Raw genomic sequence first — 23,897 nt, forward strand, 5'->3', positions numbered from 1 at the left:
CTGCTAAAATGAACCGCCACACTTTCTTTTTTAGGTTCTTTCTTGACTTGATGTGGAATGTTTGCCTGTGTAATTTGTATTTAGTTTTGAAGCTAGCTGAAAACCTATTCATAAATAGCAAAATTATTAGGCTAAGGTTAGAAAAAGAACTTGCATTTTAAAAAGTAGACTATGCTGGTTTATGGTTAAGGTAGTAATAATGTTTGCATGTACAGTATATAGTGTCAGTTATCAGTTAGTAAGATGTGCCTCCTCACATTTGAGACTGTTCTTGCTAGCTGTATTGTTTCGATATTTTGAAATCATATCCCTGTTAAGGAATTTAACACACAATTACCAGAACAGAAAAACTATTGCTACTTTTGTATGCTATAGGCTTTATTATTACAGGTATTTGCTTAGCATGTGGCTAGCATAAACTGAGACAACAATGCAAGTGTTATGTAAAACAAATTGTGATAACTGTAATTGTGTAAAGGTAGTATAGATACAGAACATTAAAGATAAACCACTGATTTGTCTTCCATATTTACTTTCTCACTGCCCTGCTCTTGCCACCACTTACTTGGTTGACAAACAATGTCCTAGGGATAAAATGTGTTGCGCTTTTTTTGTGGAAAAACCATTCCACTCCAGCTTCCCCTCAGATCTTGAAGGAATGCAAACATGGTGACCAAGGATGTCTCATTGTGTTGCAGTCTTCATCTGCCAGAACAGCTGTTGAGATACTCCTTATGGTTAATCATTTTCGTCCTTTTCTGCCGTTGAGCACTTGGTTACTGGAGCGCTGTTTGCTAAGTATGTAGGATGCAGGAATCTTTGACAGTAACCAAAAAAGGCCCAGGGTTTCATCATATCAATAATAACTAACTGTGATTCTGTTAAATAACTTTGCCAGTGATTGGCAAAGATAAAGGGTTGGGGTTAGGATTCCTGTGTAGAATAGCCAGTAAGGAACGTTGCTCACTTTATTGCACTGGAACCCCACAAGGCTGCTGTCTTAGTCCAAGGTTGTACTCCCTACTTACTCACGACTGCACAGGAGGACACAGCAACAACCGCATCATTAAGTTTGCCGATGACACCACTATAATAGGACTGATCAGTGATGATGACGAGTCCACTTACATGGATGAAGTTGTACAGCTGCTTAGGTGGTGTCATAGCAATAACCTGGACTTGAACATAAAGAAAACGAAAGAGCTAATAGTGGACTTTCGGAGACACAGGCCATACACTCACAGCCCACTCAGTATTGATGGAACGGAAGTGGAAACAGTCACCAGCTTTAGGTTTTTGGGAATTCACATCTCTAAAGATCTAACCTGGACTGTGAACACTGACTCTATCATGAAGAAGGCTCAGCAGCGCCTTTATTTCTTGAGGTGCCTCAATACATGTGTTGGTGAACTTCTACCGTTGCACCATCGAGAGCGTCCTCACCAACGGGATCACCGTGTGGTATGGCAACACCTCTTCGCGAGAAAGAAAGGCACTGCAGAGAATGGTCAATATTGCCCTGAAGATCATCGGCTGCGGTCTCACCGAGATTAAACAGCTCTATGAGGACCGCTGCCGTGGTAGAATTCTGGCCATCACAGAGGACAGTCACCACCCCGGGCATGAGCTCTTCACCCCACTGCCCTCAGGCAAGAGATATAAGAGCATACAGACACTTACCACTAGATTCTTCAATAGCTTCTATCCACAAGCAGTGAGACTGGCGAACACATTTAGCCATCCCCCTCGGACCACACCTACACCATCACCATCTACCTCTTTATGATTTCTTATCTATTGCACATCTCCAGTCATTGTTTACACGTCTGTATTGTTTACATTCAAACTGTCTACATGTTTACGTGCACATTGTCTATTGTTTGTTTGTACATTGTCTTGATGCACTGTTTGCACTTTGTCTTGTTTTTTACACTTGTTTTACAATCGAGAGACTTTCTGTAAGTGAGAATTCCGTTGTACCAGTACCGGTTACATATGGCAATAAAGTTCAAGTTCAAGTTCAAGAAGTAGCAACATGATAAAGAAGAGATGTGTTGGTTGTAGGAGACACAGGAGTCTAGAGTGACATTGAGGTTGTTGATAGAGGAGGGTGATAGGGTGGCGATGGAAACTGCTGGACAAGTCAGAGTTTGTGAAGTTGAGTTTAAGATAATGATAGTGCTTCCAAGATGAGCTGCCTGTGAAACAGGCAGAAATACAGGACGATACATGATTAACAGTGGGTGGAAAAGAGAACAATCTGAGCATCACCAGATTAAAAATGCTATGAAAAGAGTGTGGGAGGAGATGATAGGACCTAGAGAGTTGTTGCAAAGAAAATGCAATTAATTTAAAATGCTGAGAGGAAAGGAGCTAATGGTAAAATATGTTTAAGCTTGTTGAGATTTTCTTTGGTAATCTTCACAAAACAGGTTAAATAATAGATCATTATGAGTACTATAATATTTTATTCCTTCAGATTGCTGCATCTGGGAGAAAGCCGATTAAGCAGAGTTTAATATTCTAAGAAGATAATAACCCCAAATCACTCTTCTGGCTTGTTTGTTTTTTAGCTCTTTTGTGTGAGATTTTTACAATAATAGATAGTAAAGTTAGTTATACTGCAAATCGAGTTATATCCCAGAAATAAAGGAATACAGAAAAATAGCTATGGCCTCACTACAAACTGGAGATTGATAAGAAAGAAATGGGCCTTGAAAACAGTTACATAGATGTGTACACTTTTGTTGGTATAACCCAGCAGCAAATTTGTTTAGACATTAGATATTCTGCTGCTGACTGTAAACAGGGTGATCATGAAGTTCAATAGGAGTGAATAGGCATGTGTCCTAGACACCCAAATCCAGAAGACAAGACACTTTGTGCTGTGAAAAGGAGTATGGAAAACAAAAATTGACAATTAACTTCTAAAGTGGTAGAACATATGCAAGGCAGTCTCCAGACATTAGTTCCACAGCATGAGGTAAAATGGGAGAGCAGCAAGACATAAACTATACTTCATGTCAACTATTTACTGTGGTTTGCAAAAAAGATGGCACATTCTTTTCTGACTTTTTTTAAATCTTACATCTAGGTATATATAGCGCTCAGATAGCCTTCATGTATTTGAGTAATACAATCATATAAACATACTTGAGCTGAACCATCTGCAAACAAAAAAGGGAATTAGTAAAACTGTTTTATAATTTGAGCTACTGGATGATCTTATAAAAGGCAATAGTATTTTTGAAGAAGTGATACTGTCCAACCAATATATCAGTTCTCCAGAAGGGACTTATGAACATTCATTCCCCTAAATCACATTATTTTTTAATTCAGTCCAAAATCACATTATTTTAAGGAAGCAGATTACACTGCTTTTAGATGACTAAACTGGTAAGGAAGCCTGTGCATCGCAGTTCTGCCCCGACCTGGCCATTCACGAGATGTGATGAGTAAATCCACTTGATAGTGAAAGTATTTCAGGAATTGACTACAGCCCTGCAGATCAGGTTTGTTAAGCTCATTCATATATGTGATACATAACTGAGTAAGAGATTGGAAGGCACCATGAAGTATTGATCACATTTGTACTTTTCAGTGCTATGAATGGTTCTTTTTTTAATCGTTCAACTGGTTTTTAATTATAAATTTGCATACATATACAGTATACTGTATATTAAGCTAGCTTTAAAGGATCTTTAGGTTTTCTTTGGCCTTATAATACATTTTATAAACAGAGATTTTGTACCATTTATACTAAAAAAAATATTTGCACAGTCCCAAACAATTTTTCAAGTAACTGAATGAACATTGTTAATGATTTATCTATTAATTAACAGCTGTTCCCTTCTCTCTGTGCCTATACGCCATCCTACAGATAGTCACAGGGCATTCTAAAATCCACCTTCACATATGTGATGGCAATCTCCTTCTGTTTTCTCTGTTAAGACTATTTCTGTTTTCCCGATGCCCTGTATCAGCACAAATTCACTAACACCTCAAGTTACTTCACACTCTCCTAAATCGTGTTTCCCTCTTTATTACATGGTATTTTGCTCCTGTGTGAGGAAAAAGTGGTCTCGTATAACCAAGCACTTTTCTTAAAAAAAGCTACTAGCTGCTGGTGTTTTTCTTTTGCAAAAATTAATTAGTTTTTTTGAATGTACGGGTGACTGGCTTCTCTCTAGTAATCAAATTGTGTACTGGATATACACAGTTGTTAGCATGAATGCGAAATAACTTACATTACAGCAGTGTTTCTCTACACATCTGATTCCATCAGTTGTCAGTGTTACTCAATGTGGTGCTGACATTGGCAGGGTATCAGGAATTTGATTTTTGTGACAATTTTGTAGGTTTAATCAATTTTTAATGTCTTTATCTCCTAGCATTTATGTTCAGAATTACTGGTTTGTTTTCATACCTATATTATTTATAAAACCAGGAAGAGTGGTGTATTATTCTTCAGTATTATACTTATATGTTATGAGGCAGATGTTAGTGAATTATTTCAAATATGATAGATGCTAAGCAATGATTGTTGTTAAGATCAAAGTCTTACCTCCTAAACGTGATACAACTGATTTTAAATTGTTAACAAATGAAAAAAGGGTTATAACAAAGTGAAAATTCCAACCCTATCCACACATTGAATTTACTTTTCTGTTCATTCAGTACAAATGATCAGTGATTTACTTTTTTTTAAAATTGAGGATGATTGATTTGGCATTTAATCTCTGTAATTGTGATAGACTGCAGGATGCAGACCCAGAGCTGGAATATAATTGGTTTGTTTTTTATGTGTACAGAAAACGGAACTTAGGAGACAGATCAGTATTGATTTTTTTGCCTTTTTTTGCATTTCAGGAACTACATTTCAGCCAAACAGTAATTCATCTGTCAATCCTGACCACCTAAACTACTTCCGCTTTGCTGGACAGATTCTGGGATTAGCTTTGTACCACCGACAGCTGGTCAATATTTATTTCACCCGATCATTCTACAAACATATCCTTGGTAAGATATTTTTATATGATCTGTTAAACTGTGCTGGAGTGTCATATTATTGTTTTAAATGTATCTTAAAGGAATCAACTGTGGCAAAAGAAATTGAAGCACCCTGTATATATGTACTGGTCTACTCTTCATTATAGAGGAATATTGTGACAACTGATAACTGCCAAAGAATCTCTATCATATTATAATACTGTGATTTGTATAAAAAAAAGAAGTGCTGAAGCTGAGTGGAGAGAATTAAAAAAATGCATTAACATGGTGATTTCATTTTTGTTCTCTATTCAAAATAGAAGCAGTAATATAAAAAAAACAAATAGAAGATATCAAACTGAAAAAGACCAGACAGTGAAGTTCAAACAAACTTCTAAATTGCATTTGTACACAGTTTTTTTCCCCTTTTATGTTTATATAGACTGCTATACATAGCACACTTAAATAGATAATACCAGAGTGACATTAAAAATTAGATAAGAGTAATGCAAGTGCACACTTTCAGTCATTTACTGATGCACTGCCAGCAGCTTGAGATAACATTAGAAGATCCTTATCCAGTATCACTGGATTACCTTCAAAGACACCAAAATACTTTCTGATATTTCCCATCAGGTATTTTTAAGATTTTAAAAATTATTAATCATTTTAAAAAAGACACTATTAGAAGCAATATATACAAATTAAAATGTAATTCAATACCTAAAACGATGTACAGTGGAATATCCAGTAAAAAGCAATCAAATAAAGCAGTACACATTTGTTATGTACTTATATGTCATATTCTAATATGTTACCAAATGACAGATGTAAAGTAAATTAGGAAGCAATTTCCAGTTTCTTTTGAATAATGATAATAAAAATATGGTCTGAATTTAATGTTGATTAAGTTCAGCACATAAGATGCATTATATATATATATCCGTAAAGAGTGTGAATGTGCACCGTAAGTGAACAGGAGAAATCTATATATTTTGGTGATAAAGGGCTCACTAATTGAACCTTGGAAACAAATAGCAGTTTCAAGGGTATCTTAAGGCACTGCAGCAGAAGCAATCATGATATGAGAAATGTGTTAAATCTGCATTCATGGCAGCCATGTCCAAACCACACTCAGAGCACCACATTTAGGTGAGAGAAATGAAAATGTGTTTCATAGGTATTGTTTGGGCCACTCAGTTTTCTTCACAGTATTGTTTGCAAAATGAACGGCCTTTCATACAGTTACTTAAGTATGTATGTTCTGTGTTTCCAGCAGAGGTCTCTCTTCCCTTTACTATAAAATACAATACTTGATTTAAGTCTCTTGGGGTGTGTACTTCATTAAAGTACAGATTTATTACATGTACCAGTGATACTGTATAATTCACTGTAAAATTAAATTATGACCATATTGATTGATATACAGCTCAATTGAACATATTAATATTATTATTGTCATTGTTTTCAGTCTTGTGTCCCACACGTCTAGTTGCATTGTCTTTTTGATTCACAGGCTTGCAGTTATATACAGACTGCTAGAGAAAGAATGGGAAAATATGCAGTAACATCACTAAGAATAGAAAGAACTGTTGCAAATTATTTGACAGAACAATCATTATCTTCAACTGCATAGATTGGTAGTGTGTTCCAGACACCAAAAACCTCTGGGAAGAAGTACCTATATTTTCAGTTCTGAAAGCACCTGAACTTAATTTCTGCTTATGGCCTTTGGTCAATATTTAATTTTTCCTTTAGATTGTCTTTGTCAGTATCTTTCAGTTGTCTTCTCTGTTAAAGCAGGACTTATCCCGGTCAGTACTTTCAATTTTGAGTCCATGGGATCTTTAGATCTCTAGAAATAGTCAGAACCTTGGTCTAATGCAATATCTAAAAGATTATCTCAAATCCTATTTCACTGAAGCATTTAATTCAGGTCCAGAGACACGTATATTGTGTTCTGATCCACTAATGACACCTCCATCAACAGAATAGGTTTCCTTAGATGTCTTCCTCCTAAATTGTAGTTTGGAGAGCCATGATTAACTTCTGAGAACAGACAAACATATTTTGCCTTATGTTAAACTTGGAAGACACATCCTGATGACAATATTGTATTGCATGAAAGCAAAGGTTGAAATTGCATTTTAAAGTATTTCTGAGCATTGTATGAGTAGAAAGTGGACTTTAACTTGTATCCAAATTTTATTAAATTAGTTCCTCCAAAATGCATGTCATTCTGCTTATCTTTTTAATATATTGTGAAGCAGTTCCATGTGAATATATGAGGACATTCCATTATTCCTTCTAGTCAGCATGCTAAACAATGTTCACTGAATGCTGAATTCACTGCTGTTATTAGGAAGCAGATACCATTTTATTTTAGAAGGAAGATACTGTATGATGGATTGGGCTGTTCTCAGCATGCAAATAGAGGCAGTAGCATACTGAGAAAGAGCATGTTAATGGCAAAAGCAGATAACTACATTTTTCACTCCACTCAATTCATTTTTACATTACTGCATTTTCCATCCTCTATTTTATTTTTACATGGCTGTGTGTTGTAGTCCTCCATTTTCTTGGTACTGTTTTATTCATTACAGCAGTCCAACCCTGGATAGTTTATTTTTGCACCTTTATACCATTATTAGGTTTGCCCAATCTACACCCTTCTGCAACATTCTGTTCATCTTCTCTAAAGCTACATTTCCCATTGTCAGCCTGTTCATTTCTAGAGCTTCATATGTGAGAGCCAGTCTGTTCATTTGTTTGGTGTTGGAATGCCTTCAGCTGTCATGCTTTAAGACTTAACAGTTTTAATCAACCAGATGGCAAGATCTTTTGTATCGACAGAAAGCCATCGCCATTTTCTGTAAAAGTATAGATGAGGTACAGTAAAGTAACACATTTCTCTTGACTGTATCTTAATGATTTTTAGTTTTATGCTAGCTATTCAAATGTGGATTTATGATATTCTGATTTTAATATCGTGATGAAGAGCAAATTAATGCTACTTTCTGAAATTTTTCATTTAATAACAAGGACTCATTAATTTTTTCAGATGGGGTATCTTGTATTGGTATTGCTAACGTATGTCACTTCACAGCCAGATAAATCACATTATTCTCTTATAGTACAATAAAACAAAAGCACTACATAGCGAGTAATTGCATAGTGAAAATCTAGTAGTTACTGTGCTGTGCAGTAATACAGTAATACAGTACTGTTTAATACAAATACAGAAATATGAATACTTTTTGGTCTTGATTTTAGTCAAATGAAACTTTAATATTGTACAATAAGCTTCTTACATGTTTGTTGTAATCTGTATAAAAGATCGTTTTTTAACTTTAAAATTAAGATTTTACTAGCCTACTTTGTTAGGAGTTTTCTGTTTCTTATTTCTTGAAGTGAATATGAACAACAAATTCCAGTTTGCCACTTATACGTACTTTCACATGGAGGAAAAATAGTCACTTATCAGGAGAAGATGACACCAAGAAGAATAAATCTAAACTGAATCTAAATTGATTCTGACTTCAGATATTATCCTTGAATTTCCAGAGTTTTGAGCAGATAATGTAGATGGCCAAGTAGGTGATCCCAGCCTTGCAGTCTTTTTATTATGGTGGCTTACATGCTATATGTCACATTTGAAAATATGGCACAAATGACAGTTAATGCAATAAATGGTAATAATGTATAAGATTGAATAATGGAAAAGTAAAAAAGTAAAACATTCAAGGGAAAGGCAGTGTGACGTTTTCATTATTTTTGGCTGTGTACTTAGGAATTCCTGTGAACTACCAGGATGTGGCCTCCATTGACCCTGAATATGCTAAAAACCTGCAGTGGATTCTGGATAATGACATCAGTGATTTGGGCCTGGAGCTAACATTTTCAGTGGAAACCGATGTGTTTGGTGCCATGGAAGAAGTACCATTGAAGCCAGGTGGTGTCAGTATCCTGGTTACCCAGGACAATAAGGTGATCGTTGCAGTGGTTCTGTGATTTCTATATTTATTTAATCTGTCATGTCATTACATTTACCCTGTGACTTATAAATATTTAATTTGGTTGCAGTATGCAGTTGTCTGATTCATTTCTTTTACTGTATTTTGTTTTGTTATTTTCTTCTTTTAGAGAATTGATTTGTGGTATTTTTGTGGTGGGTACGCGGACAGAAATGCTTACAGTGCTCCTTTTTAAGAGATTCGGGTTTTGTTTCACACCTTAAGTGAGATAATCATAAAGATATAAAACCCTTTAAATAGTAAAGGAACAAGTTATAGGTTTATTCCATGCTGAAAAAAAGAAGAATGAAAACACGTTTTGGCCGTGGAGCCTTCTTCAGGTATGAGGTGTCAGCCCTCACACTTGAAGAAGGCTCCACGGCCAAAACTTTGTGTTTTCTTTCTTCTTTTTTTTCAGCATGGAATAAACCTATTACTTGTTCCTTTGCAGCCTACGCATGCTGAAAAAAAAAGTATGTAGATTGCACTTATTTGCACTGTCTTTCAATTCGGCAATAACAAAACACTGTCCTGGCCCTCTTCTATATAAAACAACATTGACCAAACATCTGTTCTATATATGAAATGTTGAAAAAGGCCTGTAGAGGTCAGTGTTTGATAAGCAAGTGAGAACAGGTTTTTTTTTTAAATGTGTGTGTGTGATGATGATGGTTAGTTTGAGTGTTCCTGACTGTCTGCCAGAGCTGGTAAAATTTTCTTAAATTATGTAAATATACATTCTGCATTCAACGGAAATGCAGTATGAAGCAACTCACATGTGAACCAAAAGGTCGCAGATCCAAAATCTATCATACATTTAGCTCCTACTCTTTCATCAGTGTTGCACAGAATGTATAAAGTGAGTTGTAAGGGGATAGACTTGGCTTCATCTATGACAAAGCTGCTAGTATTTTACCATGTGCCAAGGCCACGTTTGCTAGAAGACACATGTGTTCCCTCAAAAGAGTGGGGAGTACGTTTTTCAGATTGGTTCAGAAGTCTCTTGGTGTTCTGAACTTGTTACAAGTAAGGAAACCAAAAAGTTATCATTGTATCTCATAGAACAGGTGAGTTTGTAATGCCCTGACTACATGATTTTTATCTTTGTACAGTGGACTATAAAGGGAAGCAGTGAAATATTTTGTTAGTTACCTTTTAAAATATAATTTGATCTATATTTTGTATGATTCATTATTTTTATATGATTGTTTTTACAGATTCATATAACTAACATATATACATTTACTGTACACCCAATGTGATTGTAATATACTGTAATTGAGATTATTTTAATGAGAATAGAAATTCTTAAATTGGCTAGAACTATATGCAACAGGCATGTTTGAATGTTTTGAAATGTATCTTTATGTATTATATTGTCTGGTCTCCATGTATCCAAAGTCTTGGTTTAATATATGGCTGCAAAACATCCAGCTGGTAAACACAATTAAATCCATGACTTCCATTTACAAGTATTTATCATAATTGCCAAAACCAACCACACACACACAAAATTGAATACCTGATGTGTTTCTGATGCTTTTCTTATGTTTGTCTCCCTTTTAAGCAAATAGGTGCTTTAATGTACCTCTACATTTTATTGTTCAGGGGAAAAATACATAAGGATAGGATCCATGTACAAGGAAGATTGTATTTTGTGAGTTCTATAATGATTTCACATACATGTGCAATTTATTATATTCAGCCTTTATATGGGGTAATACTCAAGGATGAAACCTATTCATCTGGTAGGATTTTGTATGCAGTTGTATTACTGCTGTTCAGATTTTTCTCTTGTAAAGGTATGCTTTTCACACTGTGGTAGAAATATTGAATTTCCATTGTGCTGCAGCACAGAGACTTGAGGCATGCATCGTGCAATTTCAATTCAGCCAAGGGGAGGCGGGGGCTGTGTGATTGCTGACTTGGTAGACTCGCTCCATGAAGCATATCTGCTCTCAGAAATGGGAAAAGGCTCTGTAATGTGAAGAATGTACAAAAAAAGCAGTTTCTTTAGATTTTTCTTAAAGAAACGCTTTCATTTGGTAAACTTTGCATGTTTCCTTTTATCAGGCCGAGTATGTCCAGCTTGTGACTGAACTGCGTATGACCCGAGCCATTCAGCCGCAGATTAATGCGTTTCTACAAGGCTTTCATACATTCATCCCCCCTTCTCTGATACAGCTGTTCGATGAATATGAATTGGTAAGTCAACGAGACATGCTGCAACAGCTCTCTCTGTTCTCTTTACAGCAATCCATTCAGCACTGTCCTGGGCAGTCCAGTACAAGATCTGGTATTAATGACTTTTAAAGGAATAAGTCCAGAATTCCTTAATATTGCTGGAAATGCTGTTGAAATTATGGACCCGCATATGGGGTGGCACAGAACGCAATCTGAAGTTATAGCATAATGAAACTTCAGACCTTTCCCTCAGCAGGGGGTTTGAATTGTATGACATGACTGTAGCAACTTATGGATTTTGATTGCGTTCACTAGGGGGTTGTATTCCTCCGTGATAGACGAGCTCACTTAGCTAGAACCTGTGATGTATCCACAGTTAGCTAGCGCAGCCTCCTGGTCCAGTCTTTGACAGGCATTGTAGGTCACCTTGTTTTCACTTCTAATTCAGACACCCCCTGTTCTGCACTGACAGGCAATATTAAGGCATCTGTCCTTAAGTAAGGAATCAATTATTTTGGAGCTGATGTTGAGCGTATGAAGAAGATATATATATATATAAAGATATGCTACATCATTTGCAAGTCATGTAACAGTACGTGTGAAGGTAGAGAATCGCATTACATCACATTACATTTGAAGGACTGATAATGCCATTAAAAATAAAAACTCACCATGAGACACTCGCATGAGAACAGAGTGAGTGTGTCTTTCACATAGTAACTCTAACATACAAGCATTATTACAGGAATGTTTTTTTCTTCACAGGAATAATTATAAATAGGTAAATAAGTAAAAAAAACAATGCCCTTTTCTTTATTTTTAGCACAGTACTGTTACCCTAACCCTTGTAAAGTGCATTCCATAGAACATCCAAGTAGAAATAAAGAAATATAGTATTGTATTAAAATGTATGTATGCAGTGTATGAATATGCAGCTAGGTTTGTGAATTCTGCCTGGTTTCAGTATTTTTCTTTTGGCTGCTGGTAACTTCCTTATCTGTTCAAAGGTTTTGTACTATGTTTGATAAAACAGATTTCACACACACACACACACACACACACATATATTCTATTGTTATGTACATGTATTGTTATTTGCAAAGGACCATCAAAATTATGTGGACATCTCAAAATATTTTTGACATGCACCTGAGAAAGGAATGATCAAACTATTGATTTATGTGAAAACATATGGACACAAAATGCAGCAGGTCATGTTTGATCATTTTAGTCTTTTAAGAAACTCCTTCCTGTTATTCTGCTAATATACTCTTTCCTCTTGGAGCTAAAAAAGTTAAACATTTTTCAATACTTCTCTCCATTTGCAAGTGTGTCCAGTCTTTACAGATTTATGCCCATTACAGGTGTTTGTTGCGATTTCCTTATACAAATAAAGTTTTTCAGGATGCATCTCTCACCATCCAACTCTTGTCAGAAATGTCTGTTAATTGTTTAATTTGATGATGATGATACTGAACTAATCATGAGAGAACTGGCAATGAAGAATTGAACCATAGTCATTCAAGCAATCTGTCATTTATCTCTTGTAGTTATTTTAGTCTTTGTGTCCTGGGATAGTTATATTTGCCACCAGTTATCAGTTACTGCCTCAGCTCCATTCTGCTTAATTATGATTTCTTGAAGTTTTCACTTTTGGAATAATGGAAATAACAGATCAATTGAATTTTATCTCCTTTCCTGGGGGCATGATTGCTCACTTACCTTACATACATACTTAGAAAGGCTTAATGTTTGAAAGAAATTGACAGTTTCTGAGGTTTTCATACGCTATTCTTTGTGTTAGTTTCTAAAAACTGCCTGCAGCCTACTGATTAAAAGAGGAATGTGCTCTCTCTTACAAGGGTAAAATGTCGACGGAAATAACTGAGGTCAAATAGCAGCAAAACGTGTTCACTTAGCAGTTTATTTTCCTATACTTACCTTTAGTATTATATGAGTATATACTGTATGTATGCAGGCCTCCTCATAATGTTGCATACTTTGAATTTCATTTTACCTTTAAATTAGATGGCAGTGTTTTAGGAGAAGGAAGGTCATGTTGCTGTTTTGAATGTCACAAGTCGAAATGAGTTCTGTTTCAAGCTAGTTTTTGTACCATTTGTGAAATTGATTTTTTTACAGCTATTTTGGAAATTGAACAGGTTATTCATGTATTCATGTAAAGCTAGGATGAGATTGTTTTTCTTGGGGGGGGGGGGGGGGGAGTCATGTTTCACTTTTTGAAACATTTTTAACTCTATTAGCAATCTTTTTTTTTTCAATTTGAATTGAATCTAATACCCTACTCTTCTTGACCTCCCTTTTACCTAATCTCTCAGCACACCTCTTCTCTGGTACACTTTGTTGTGTTTTACTAAATTTCTCCAGAATCTCCTTCTCACTCAAAAAACCTCCAGTGTGCTCCTGGTTCAAACCCTAGTTCTATGTACACTGGGTTAGCATGAGGTCATGTTTGTCTTTCTTTTGCCTACCTCACACTCTCATTCTACGATATTGCTTTCTATTGTCTGCTATTTTCCCATTCCTGTCTGTCTGTCCCTCACATTCCTTGTCCTTGCTTACCTACAACTCTTTTCATTTTCTGTTTTGGTACCTCACATTTCCTATCTTTCCCTATAATCCTTCTATTCTACTGTGAGTTTAGTCAACCCACACAACCCCCATTTTCAGTATACATTTCCATATCCTGTATCGTATCTTATCTTCATCCTTGGCTGTCCAGTGCCAGCTCCTGCCTTTTGGAATTCTTCAAAACTTACCAGTTCAAGCTGCACTTATAAATCCTACAACCTGCTGCTGTCTTGCACTAATTGACTGTTGTACTGCCCTGCTGTTCCCCAATATGTTCCACATATACATTTGTTGTTTTATTTTGCATTTCATTTACTGTATTTGAGTATTGTTTCTGCGAACCACTACCCTGTGATTAAATACATTTAGTTTTTTTAAATTGTTTTAAATAGGAAATGTGCTGTATATCACATATTGTGAAGCATGTAAGTTGCCTTGGCTACAAGCATCAGCTAAAAAAAGAAAATAATGGTCAGGCTCTCATTTTGCTACAGGAATTGCTGCTTTCAGGAATGCCAGAGATTGACGTAAATGACTGGAAGAAGAACACAGAGTACACAAGTGGATATGATTTGGAAGAGCCAGTTATTAAGGTATATTAATTGATTGTCCATTTACAAGAAAAAGCATTTGAAATGACGGTGAATAATGTTTCCGTTTTGCAAATGGCAAAGTTCATTGCTTCAACCAGCAATGAAAATTCTCTGCTTTCTTCTGGTCTGTAAAATTAATGCTCTAGTATACATTTATTAAATTAACATTTAAGATTTAAAAAATGTTGGTATAGTACTACTTGAAATCACTTTCTGAAGTCTTCTAATTGGCTAGAATGAACTTCTGTGACAAAACCCAATATTAAGAATTAGTTTGGAGCATGATTGTTAAATTGATATCTTATATGCACATTCAAAGCAGTAAAATAAAGAAATAAATTGTGCACCTCAGAACATGGTCACTGGCATCCTTTAATCCTTCAAAGTTTTGCAAATGATCTTTCAGGTGTATAAGAGGAGAATGGGATTCTTAAAGTTGTTCTTATCAGGCTCTCCCACTTAGCAGTCATGGTTGCAAACATTTACTGTCCTAAGAGCTTAGCAGATTTACTATACTCCCATAATGTTGATGAATTGAAACCACTTTCTTTTGCTGTGTCAGTCAGTGCATCACAGTCTAATTTTAGTCAATCTGTATCAAAGTCTGGTTCTAGAATTCTGCAGAGGATTTGCTGCCTCAGCTTCCAGTAGCAAACATTTTAATGCTTTTCATGTGCTCCCAAACAGTTTAACTGAATTTGTTGCTCATTACCATTGTGAAAGAGTCTTCAATGTTGTGGTAATTGTGCTGGTAGAGTTATTCAGGAGACATAATGAATTTGATACAGCACCTTCTCCCAACTGTTGTATCCTTTCTTGGTTGTGGAGGGGTTGGGCAATCCAAATGTAACAATTCTGCATCTTGGTTTTCTTTTAAACTTGATTGAAACTTGCTCTAGTAATATGATTAGCTGAATCAGTAGTTATGATTTTCCTTGATAAAGCTGCATGGTACTGCTCTTTTGCTCCATATTTGCCATTTTCAGAAACATACAGAACTAACTGGACGGTAATGATATAGCAAATCCACCTGCTTTAACTCCACCATCATTAGTCATTAACTGAAAGATTATTGGAGATAAGTGACTGTTCTTGGTCAGAAAGCGCATTGTGTACCAAGCAATCCAAGCAAGTCACTTTGGTAAATTCTTCACAAAGCTCATCATTTTACAAGTAACTGCAATCAAATGCCTTATAGTACCTCCTGCTCCACTAGATTAAGACTATGTGAACATATAAGGTCAGTGGCTGCTCCTTCTGCATGAACACTTAACGCTATCCTTTTTTTAGTAGAAAATTGTAATGGGATAGCACATCTTGAAGCATAATAAACAGAGCCTCAGTCAGATAAGATCTAAATAAAAATGCTTCCAAATCATGATTTTCCTTAATTATTCTAAAGCAAAATGACACATGCTCTTTGACCAAAATGTCTGCCATGTCACCTACAATCACAGCCAAAATTCTGCTTTATTTACATTTGTTGTTAATTCTTCGCAACATGGAAAATCTGCATGTAATCAGATTGCCTAACCAAGTTTTTGATGCAAGGCTCAAAGAATTTAAATATTAAATCACATTTAACTGTCTGTTTTGTCTCATGTCCTCTGGCATGCTGGGTACCTTACAGAAAACAGTTTTCATTATAGTGTGTCTGGCTAATGTCATTTGCTTTAGGTTACCTTGAGAGCATGCAACTGTTACATTAACCCCTACTTTAATGGCTAAAATGGCACAGAATCTATTTAGTGCAGTTGGGATTGCTTGTGACTTGCAAACCTTTTTAAATCCTTTTTTTGATTGTTAATCACTATTTCTGGAAGTGGGATGGACCTGGAACTAGTTTAGTTGCTGAGCAGCAAACCTCACAAAAATAAAATGGTCAGCTCTGGACTCTGGAGGTTCACCTCCAACCTGCCGGATAAGATATTTTGCTTTTATTTTTAATGGTGATGTAGAAAAGCTTGTGTTCAAGTCATTTGTGCTTGTGCCCGATTTGATCCTAGCTGTCCTCAGCTCAACATTTTCTGCCTTGCTATGTTTTTTCGCTGATGACACTGTGCTGTTGTTCCTAGGTGTTTCAGCAGTGGCTTGACAAATTTCTTAATGACCTTGATTGAAAATGTTAATGATTGACATTAGGAAATGGTGTATTCAGTTGTGTCTTCTCACAGTATTTCATTGTACAGTTTTCTAAACCCAAAGCATTTTGTTACGTGACATGATTTAACCAATAGGTTCATTAATCTAAATTATACAGAGGCATACTTGTTTTTGCTGGATTTCAGATAATATAGTTTCCGAATATGAGGGGATGTTGCAACTGGAATTGTATTTACATAAGAGATTGTATTTTACTGGCATTTATAATGACAACACCCATGGTTCAGAATTCAGAACACAAGCATGATTATCTTATGCTGCTTTAAAACTCATGAAAGAATTAGAACATTTAATGTTGGCATTTTCTACTTACACTGGCATAATTTAATAAAAGTTACATATTCACAAACAGAATGAAAGTAGCAGCTGTTTATCCAGATGATAAAACGCTCTTTTTTTGTCTTTCAGTGGTTTTGGGAGGTTGTTGAGAGCCTCACCCAGGAGGAGCGAGTGCTGCTGTTGCAGTTTGTCACAGGCAGGTGAGCAGCCTATACACAGTAACCTGGCACTCCTCAAAAGAAGCTGCAACCCAGGAATGATTGTACATGCTGTATTTATGTAAACAGCTTGTAATATTTCTGTTTGCTTAAAATACAAACACCAAGTGCTAGGTAGCTATGAAACCCGAATGTGCATAGGAGTAGAAACATCTTAATATTTCTAGATGTGCTCTAATAACATCTTTATTGAAGAAACTGGTGATCTGGGAATGTAAATTTTGCACTTTTAAAGGTGGTTGCAATTATACTGATATCAAGCAAGAAAGATTTTGATGTTTGCATTTCTCAGACATTTATAACAAAAATTGCATCTATCTTAATAATACTTACGTACATACAGTATGTAATGTAGAAGGGAATAGCGATGTAAGCTGTTTTATTCATCTTTTTAAAACAGAATGTACCAGAGAATGATTTTCTTTAAGATTCCTGAATTTAAAAATTATATTAATTTTACACTTACCCCCTCCAGCCACAGCCCTTAAAAAGGTTTTGGAATGTATTGCATACCTGTTGTTACCATTCAGTCCTCATCCTCTCCCAAAACATATTTATTCTAGTTGAAATATTTTTTGGGTTTCTCAGAGCTCGTTCTATATTTCAGTGGGTTTACAATCAGGTGACTGGCATGACTTGTGAATCATTTTCAAAGTCTGTTGTTTCTTCACTTAATTTAGACTTATTATGTGTATGGGCTATTTATTGTGCCTCAAAAATATTGCTTAACTCTTGGTTATATTCCTTTGGAAACAGAATGATATTGTTCATTTTTCTCCTCAGCCGTTTGCTGTATTCACCACTGACAGGCACTCAAAAGATTATTATTACTTCTACTGCTACTCTTAGTACTCTTGGAATAATATCATTTGTTATATACAGTACTGTTTACTTTTAGAGGTGACAAGTCAAATATTTTGATAACATCTCTATAACTGTCATTTTAATCCTATATTGAGCACTCCTAATCTGGAAGTAAAATCAGCAGCAAGATTTTTAACCAGTCTTTGTTTCTAACTTATGTCTTATTTTTTCCTCAGCTACTTGTTTGCTAGCTACCATGTCGTTGTGTCTTGCCTGAGAGTGAAAAATGTGTGCTCTGTTAGTGTGTATGGTACAGCTTGATTTAGAGATTTAACCTTGTGTAATGCTGAGCATACCAAGACAGTACGGTATAAAAATTACATCCAGCATTAATAGGAGACAATTAGGACTGGACAGATGCACAAGCTGTTCAAACAATGCTACACTTTTCGGAACAGAATTTCTGAGAGTGTCATAGATAAGAAGAGTGTCTCATCAATTGTGTTTTCTTTAGAAAAGTGTCTTTTGTAATATTGTTTTTGTTTTTATAAAAGGCAAATGGCATCTAATTGAAAATCTAAAAGTGCTACAACTATTTATTTTTAGTCTACTTTCACCCCCATGTTGAATTTCATTTCAGCAGAGCTGAGAATGGTTAAAAGAAAGAGTCAGTGGGACTTGACAGGTCATCACAAGTGTAGAAATATAAATGTCAGTGGGCATGTACCCTGTTCATTTATTAAAGGAAACAAAAGAATGCAATGTCAATGCATTAAACATTAGGTTGTTAAGGTTTTGCCTCATTTCTTTTAAATGGGAACAAACAAGATAATGATTGTCCCTCTTTTAGCCTCAGAGCTGATGTTATAGAGAAAGAATTTGAAAGCAACGAGGAGTATGCTCTTTTTCATCTGGCAAATACTGAAAATGTAAATGGTGATGATATTTCCTGGTGTGTTTTAGGCTGCTTTCAAACTGAGCTAATATGAACCTGTGTGCTATGATATATTATTGGAAAATAATAAAAAATGTCAGCGTAAAATTGCCTCAGGGCTTTTATAAGCTACTGTAAGTTAATTGGCGTGACAGTGAATTTTAACTTCTAATTTAAATTCTGCTTTTAATCCCAACCCACAGGCAAATGACCCAGTATTAGCATATTTGCAATTTCTAATTTTGTTTCCACACAATGTGTTTTACAAAAGCAAAAGAAATATCCAATAATCTCATGTGTTTAAGTGACAAGTTGTGAGGTATTTTTGAAAAGCATTTCTTTTTCATCCAACACTTGAAGCTGACCCTGTTTGTTCTTTACAACATGGATTGTTTGACTGCCAGTATTTTTATTTTCAGTTCAAGGGTACCTCATGGAGGCTTTGCATATCTCATGGGAGGCAGTGGATTGCAAAAGTTTACAATAGCTGCAGTGCCATACACTTCAAACCTTCTCCCAACATCCAGCACATGGTATGTTCATTTTGATAGATCAGACACCTCAGAAGAGGGCACTATGGTATAATCAAAATGCTGACCATGTAAGGAGTGGAGTGGCTTTAACTACAGTACTTGCCATAGCAACAAGAAAGAAAAAAATAAAATGAAAGAGCAACAATGCTGTTACAAGGAAGTGCAGTTTAAAGTCTGTGAATTAGTACTTTAACAGATGGACTAAAAACATGATTAATTTCAGTCATTTGACTGATGGATAGTATCTGTTATTACAGTGTATTAATGTTAGGCTGTATAAAATTTCAGATGGAGCTTGAGTAATTGTGATAATAAATGATTTTTAAGGATCAATTTTTTAATTGCATGAAAGGGATTATGCTTTTCATTTGGAATAAGAAGTGCCCTATTTAAGAAAACTTAAACACAGTAAGATGATGTATCTGTTTAGCATCCAGGAACCATTGTGGTAACTGACATATGTATTTTGAAAAAATAAAGATTAGTGTGGTAATTAAATAGAGCTATGACCCATCTTTCAATCATGTTTTGAAGGAGTATGGTATTACATTTTTTCCTATTAATCATTTTAATATGTATTCTCTTCATTTTGATTTATCAAACCAGTGTGTAACAGTTTTGGTTAATCAATCTATGTAGAATAAATGTAGACAAAGCTCCCCACAATATGCTGACATTTTCAAAAGAACATCTCATTTTTCATTTACATGAATCTATTCCTTTTCCCATCCCAAGCAACAGACGTCAGAACCCAAAGTGTCTAAAAAGATACACAATTTTAAGAAGAATCAGTCTGCTTCTTAAGAAAACACATTTTCTTCAGATGACTTTGATTGTAATCAACAACTTCTGGGTCTTTGTATCCATGTAGACATTTTTATCTGAAATAAAATCCCATTTGTGTTTTTTCTCCTTAGCATCAACATGCTGAAGCTACCAGAATACCCAAAACAAGAGATCCTCAGAGACAGGCTTCTAGTGGCACTGCATTGTGGGAGTTATGGTTACACCATGGCTTAAGTAATTTACCTACATTTGCCATACTTTCAGCCATACTATATTTTTCATTGATATGTTGATATATGAGGACAGGGATAACATTTTATATATATAGATGGCACTGATTTTCCTTTACTCTCAGAACAAGATTAATCTAACAATAAGGTTTGACTGTTGAACTAAAAAAGTTATTTTCTTAAAATGTCTAAGAACTATTGGTATTTCAGAATTAGATGGTTTTACACTAATGCATGAACAGTGGAAGTTCCAGTACAGTTGTTCATCCTGTTTTGTTTTAGTGGAGCGATCCTTTAGTGGTGTGGCCAACACTGTATTGAACTAATGTAGTATTTGACTGTAAGTACATTTGACATTGTAGATTTTGAGCCCTGTCATTTATGTTATTACTGTATTTGTGTTAGTTCTGTTTCATTCTTTTTTTAATAATGAACATATCAAAAAATAAAAAAGAAGGGCAATGGCATATATGACAATGATATTTTGGTAGCCTGCCAAAAATAAACAATATATTGTAATAACCCCATTTTTATTTTTGAGAATATTTTATTTTTTTCTGAAAACAGAAATATTGTGGTACAGTCTGCAAAAAACAGTTGCCAGAGAGAGAGAGAGAAACATACATTGAAGACAATTAAGCCTGCGTAAAACATTTATGTTTTAATATTATGTACATATCGATATTTGCTAAATGTATATTTGTTTTGCATTTGTACATTGCTGGTAATGTTTCTTGTATAACTTTATAGATCTTTCTGTATATGAGATTAAAATACATTAAATTGTATTTTACCATAAAATATTTGGACTGGTTTTGTGTGTACGAATTTTATAAGAAATGCTTTTCTAAATGATTAATGAATGAAAGAGAATACACAGCATCTTTGTTGCTCTTAAAAAGATCCCCTTTTGTGATCCATGAATGTGTGTGGTCATTCAACTGTTGCTCAGATTATGTTATTAATTATCTTTTTTTTTTAGATAGAAGCTAAAATGTGTTGTGCTGACAGTGTTGCTTAACAGACCACTGTCACAGCTGTCAGTTTTCATATTCTGCCTGTCAACTGTTTTAATGGAAGAGTAAGTTGTATTACCATGACATTTCTAAACTTTTTGTAGGTTTTTATTCTTTAATTCCCTGTTGCAAAAAGTATTTGCTAAAACAGTAATGCTTCATATTTTCACAACAACTCTTGTCATTGTGCTTTGCATCTATGGAATGTGGAATGTGGAATGTGGAATGTCTTTTCCATTTGGAAGCCGTTAATGATGTTATTACAGAATCAACTAAAAACAATATAGAATGGAATAATTTATTCTATGGAGAATATCATATAGTTAAAATAGTACCAATTTATTTTTTAAATATAGTTAGACATTTTTTTCACAGAACACTAAAACACTAGGCTTTCTTAATTGTATTACTCTTAACTGTTGTCTTTCTGAATTCAAGTAGTAACATATTGTAATGCATACGGCCACCATTGCAGGTTGTTCAGGCTGGCTTACCAGCGCAGTGACGTCACCGCCCTTCCCTGTGGATAGCAGGGACCGCAGCCGTCAGGCTGACGGGAGATTTCCCTTTAGCTCCAGTGGCTGGGTCCCTGTTGAGTGACGCCAGAGGCCCGGGTTCGAGTCCCTGGCAGTGGGGGGGCTGACCTGAGGTGGCAGAGGCGAGGGCACATACCCACGTGAACCCAAGAGTGCTACAATATACTAATAATCACAAATATAGACTATTCAGGCCATTGTAGCCAGCTAGTGAGTGTTTTTGGGTTAAGAAGATTCCTCTAAATTTATCTCAAATGGTTGAAAATTTAGATTTTGAAATGTGTAGATAGTATTTCTGAACTGCTTGGGATCTCGATTCATTTTCTTTCTTAACCTTTTTATTTTGGTCTTATCAAAATTTTTCTTGTGTGCAACAGCTTTCCTTTAGTGCAGTGGAGCTAAATTGATCCAACATATACATTGCAGGGTTTATGTACAGTAGGCATAAAATATCAAAGCACAAGCAACAGATTTGCCAGAATGATATGGATGCTATGAATACAGCTGTGACCTCCTCTGTTTTAGTGACTTGTTTGTGTCTGGCTTCTGGGCCTCCATTTAAGAAAGAACACAGAACAAACATATGTGCTCACAATATGAGCCTGACCAGCTTTTTGGCCCAGAGCTAATTGTACCATGGTACTAAATGACACCAAACAAGCAGTATCTCGGCCAGTACACAAACTGTTCACTGCGGTTGGTGCTCAGAGCTCTGAGGCACATTTGTTCTTCACATATGGTAGAGTAGCACAGAATGTTGGGATGCAAATGCAAGAGATACAAAAAAAAAAGGATTTCCAAGGACCTTTTCAAGTTCTGTTTGGTTCCAGTTATGCTTTTTAGAAACACTGTTTTACACTAAATTAGAAACAGGTAAGAATACATACACAAATGAATGTATGCATAGGCTATGATCATTTTATGAAAGTGTATTGGATATCCTTAAGCTTATTCAATAATATAACATTCTCTTGTAGAATTGGTTTTAGTTCTTATACTATCAAAAAAGAACTATGAAAAAAGCTATCTTAGAGCTCTTTTAGGCAGCTCTATCAATTTTTAATTGTGGAATACTGCTACATGCTGATATATGCTATTACGTTACATCTTTACAGTAACTGGCTGGACTTCCTTAGTGTATGTATTTATAGATGATTGTATTTAAATGTGCAATCCTTATAAAACATTTAAGATAAAAAGACCTCTTATTACAGGAGATCTGCTAAAGCAGGAAAAAAAGAAAAGAACTGCAGTTTCATGTTCTCGTTTTAATATTAATATGATCAATACAAGAGCTTTTTAAAGGTTGCCAGAAATGTTTGAAGTACACCTTCTTGCATTTAAACCTTGTCATTAGAGCTTTCACTAGTCTGTTAAGAAGAGGAAAAACATCAGACTGTTTACTATTGCTCCAACAAAATTAGAAAATATTATCCTGTAAATTTGAATGGTGAGATGCCACTAGCCTGAACACCTATGCATTTGCTTTCCACCTTCAAGTGTAGTCATAACTGCTTGCAGCTGAGACAGTCCTTCAAAAAATGAGCAGCACAGAGACTGCACACTTGATCATGGCCTAATGGCTTTTGTTGGGTTAAGTATCGTTCCAAGAGACCAATTTTCAAGAACAGGGGACTTTGATTGTGTTCTGATGATTACATTAAAAGCCTTTTCCTGCTGCACCCTGCTATAGATCCCATTTTTGTTATTTAAGTCTTCTTTTCAGATGCATTAAGAATGATGAAATATCTGAGATGATACAGTATGAAGGGGTTATTACAAGCTTTTATTAAGCATTCCCCTGAAGGAACAGCAATATAGATTTATTTTACTTCTGTATCCAGTACTGGAAATATGTCTACCATTGCTGAGTGTTTGTACTACCTGTAAATACTGCAAATAAAATACACACCCTTGGGAGCTTAGTTCAGTGACCTTTATCTCAACTTTCTCTCTTATGCAGTGAATCTTTGTTATTGGTTGGTACTGCATCACAAAAGCTTTTTATTCTGTGTTTAATTAGTTAC

General features: G+C 35.3%; 1 protein-coding gene across 3 annotated transcripts in view; it reads left to right on the top strand.

Moving 5' to 3' along the window:
• The window catches only part of hace1 (HECT domain and ankyrin repeat containing E3 ubiquitin protein ligase 1), a 59,060-nt gene extending 38,215 nt beyond the window's left edge, over window positions 1-20,845 (top strand). For 2 of the 3 annotated variants that reach the window (XM_088625704.1, XM_088625705.1), the window contains exons 18-24: window positions 4,870-5,019; window positions 8,780-8,976; window positions 11,076-11,207; window positions 14,273-14,371; window positions 16,943-17,013; window positions 19,189-19,302; window positions 20,220-20,845. In XM_088625704.1, coding sequence (XP_088481830.1) covers window positions 4,870-5,019; window positions 8,780-8,976; window positions 11,076-11,207; window positions 14,273-14,371; window positions 16,943-17,013; window positions 19,189-19,302; window positions 20,220-20,322 — 866 coding nt within the window. In that variant the 3' untranslated portion in view covers window positions 20,323-20,845. The remainder of the gene's footprint in view (window positions 1-4,869; window positions 5,020-8,779; window positions 8,977-11,075; window positions 11,208-14,272; window positions 14,372-16,942; window positions 17,014-19,188; window positions 19,303-20,219) is intronic. The other variant, XM_088625706.1, reaches the window with a different exon arrangement.
• Window positions 20,846-23,897: the final 3,052 nt, after the last annotated feature.

This window comes from Lepisosteus platostomus, chromosome 3, assembly GCF_059453375.1.
Source record: "Lepisosteus platostomus isolate fLepPlt1 chromosome 3, fLepPlt1.hap1, whole genome shotgun sequence".
NCBI lineage: Eukaryota > Metazoa > Chordata > Actinopteri > Semionotiformes > Lepisosteidae > Lepisosteus > Lepisosteus platostomus.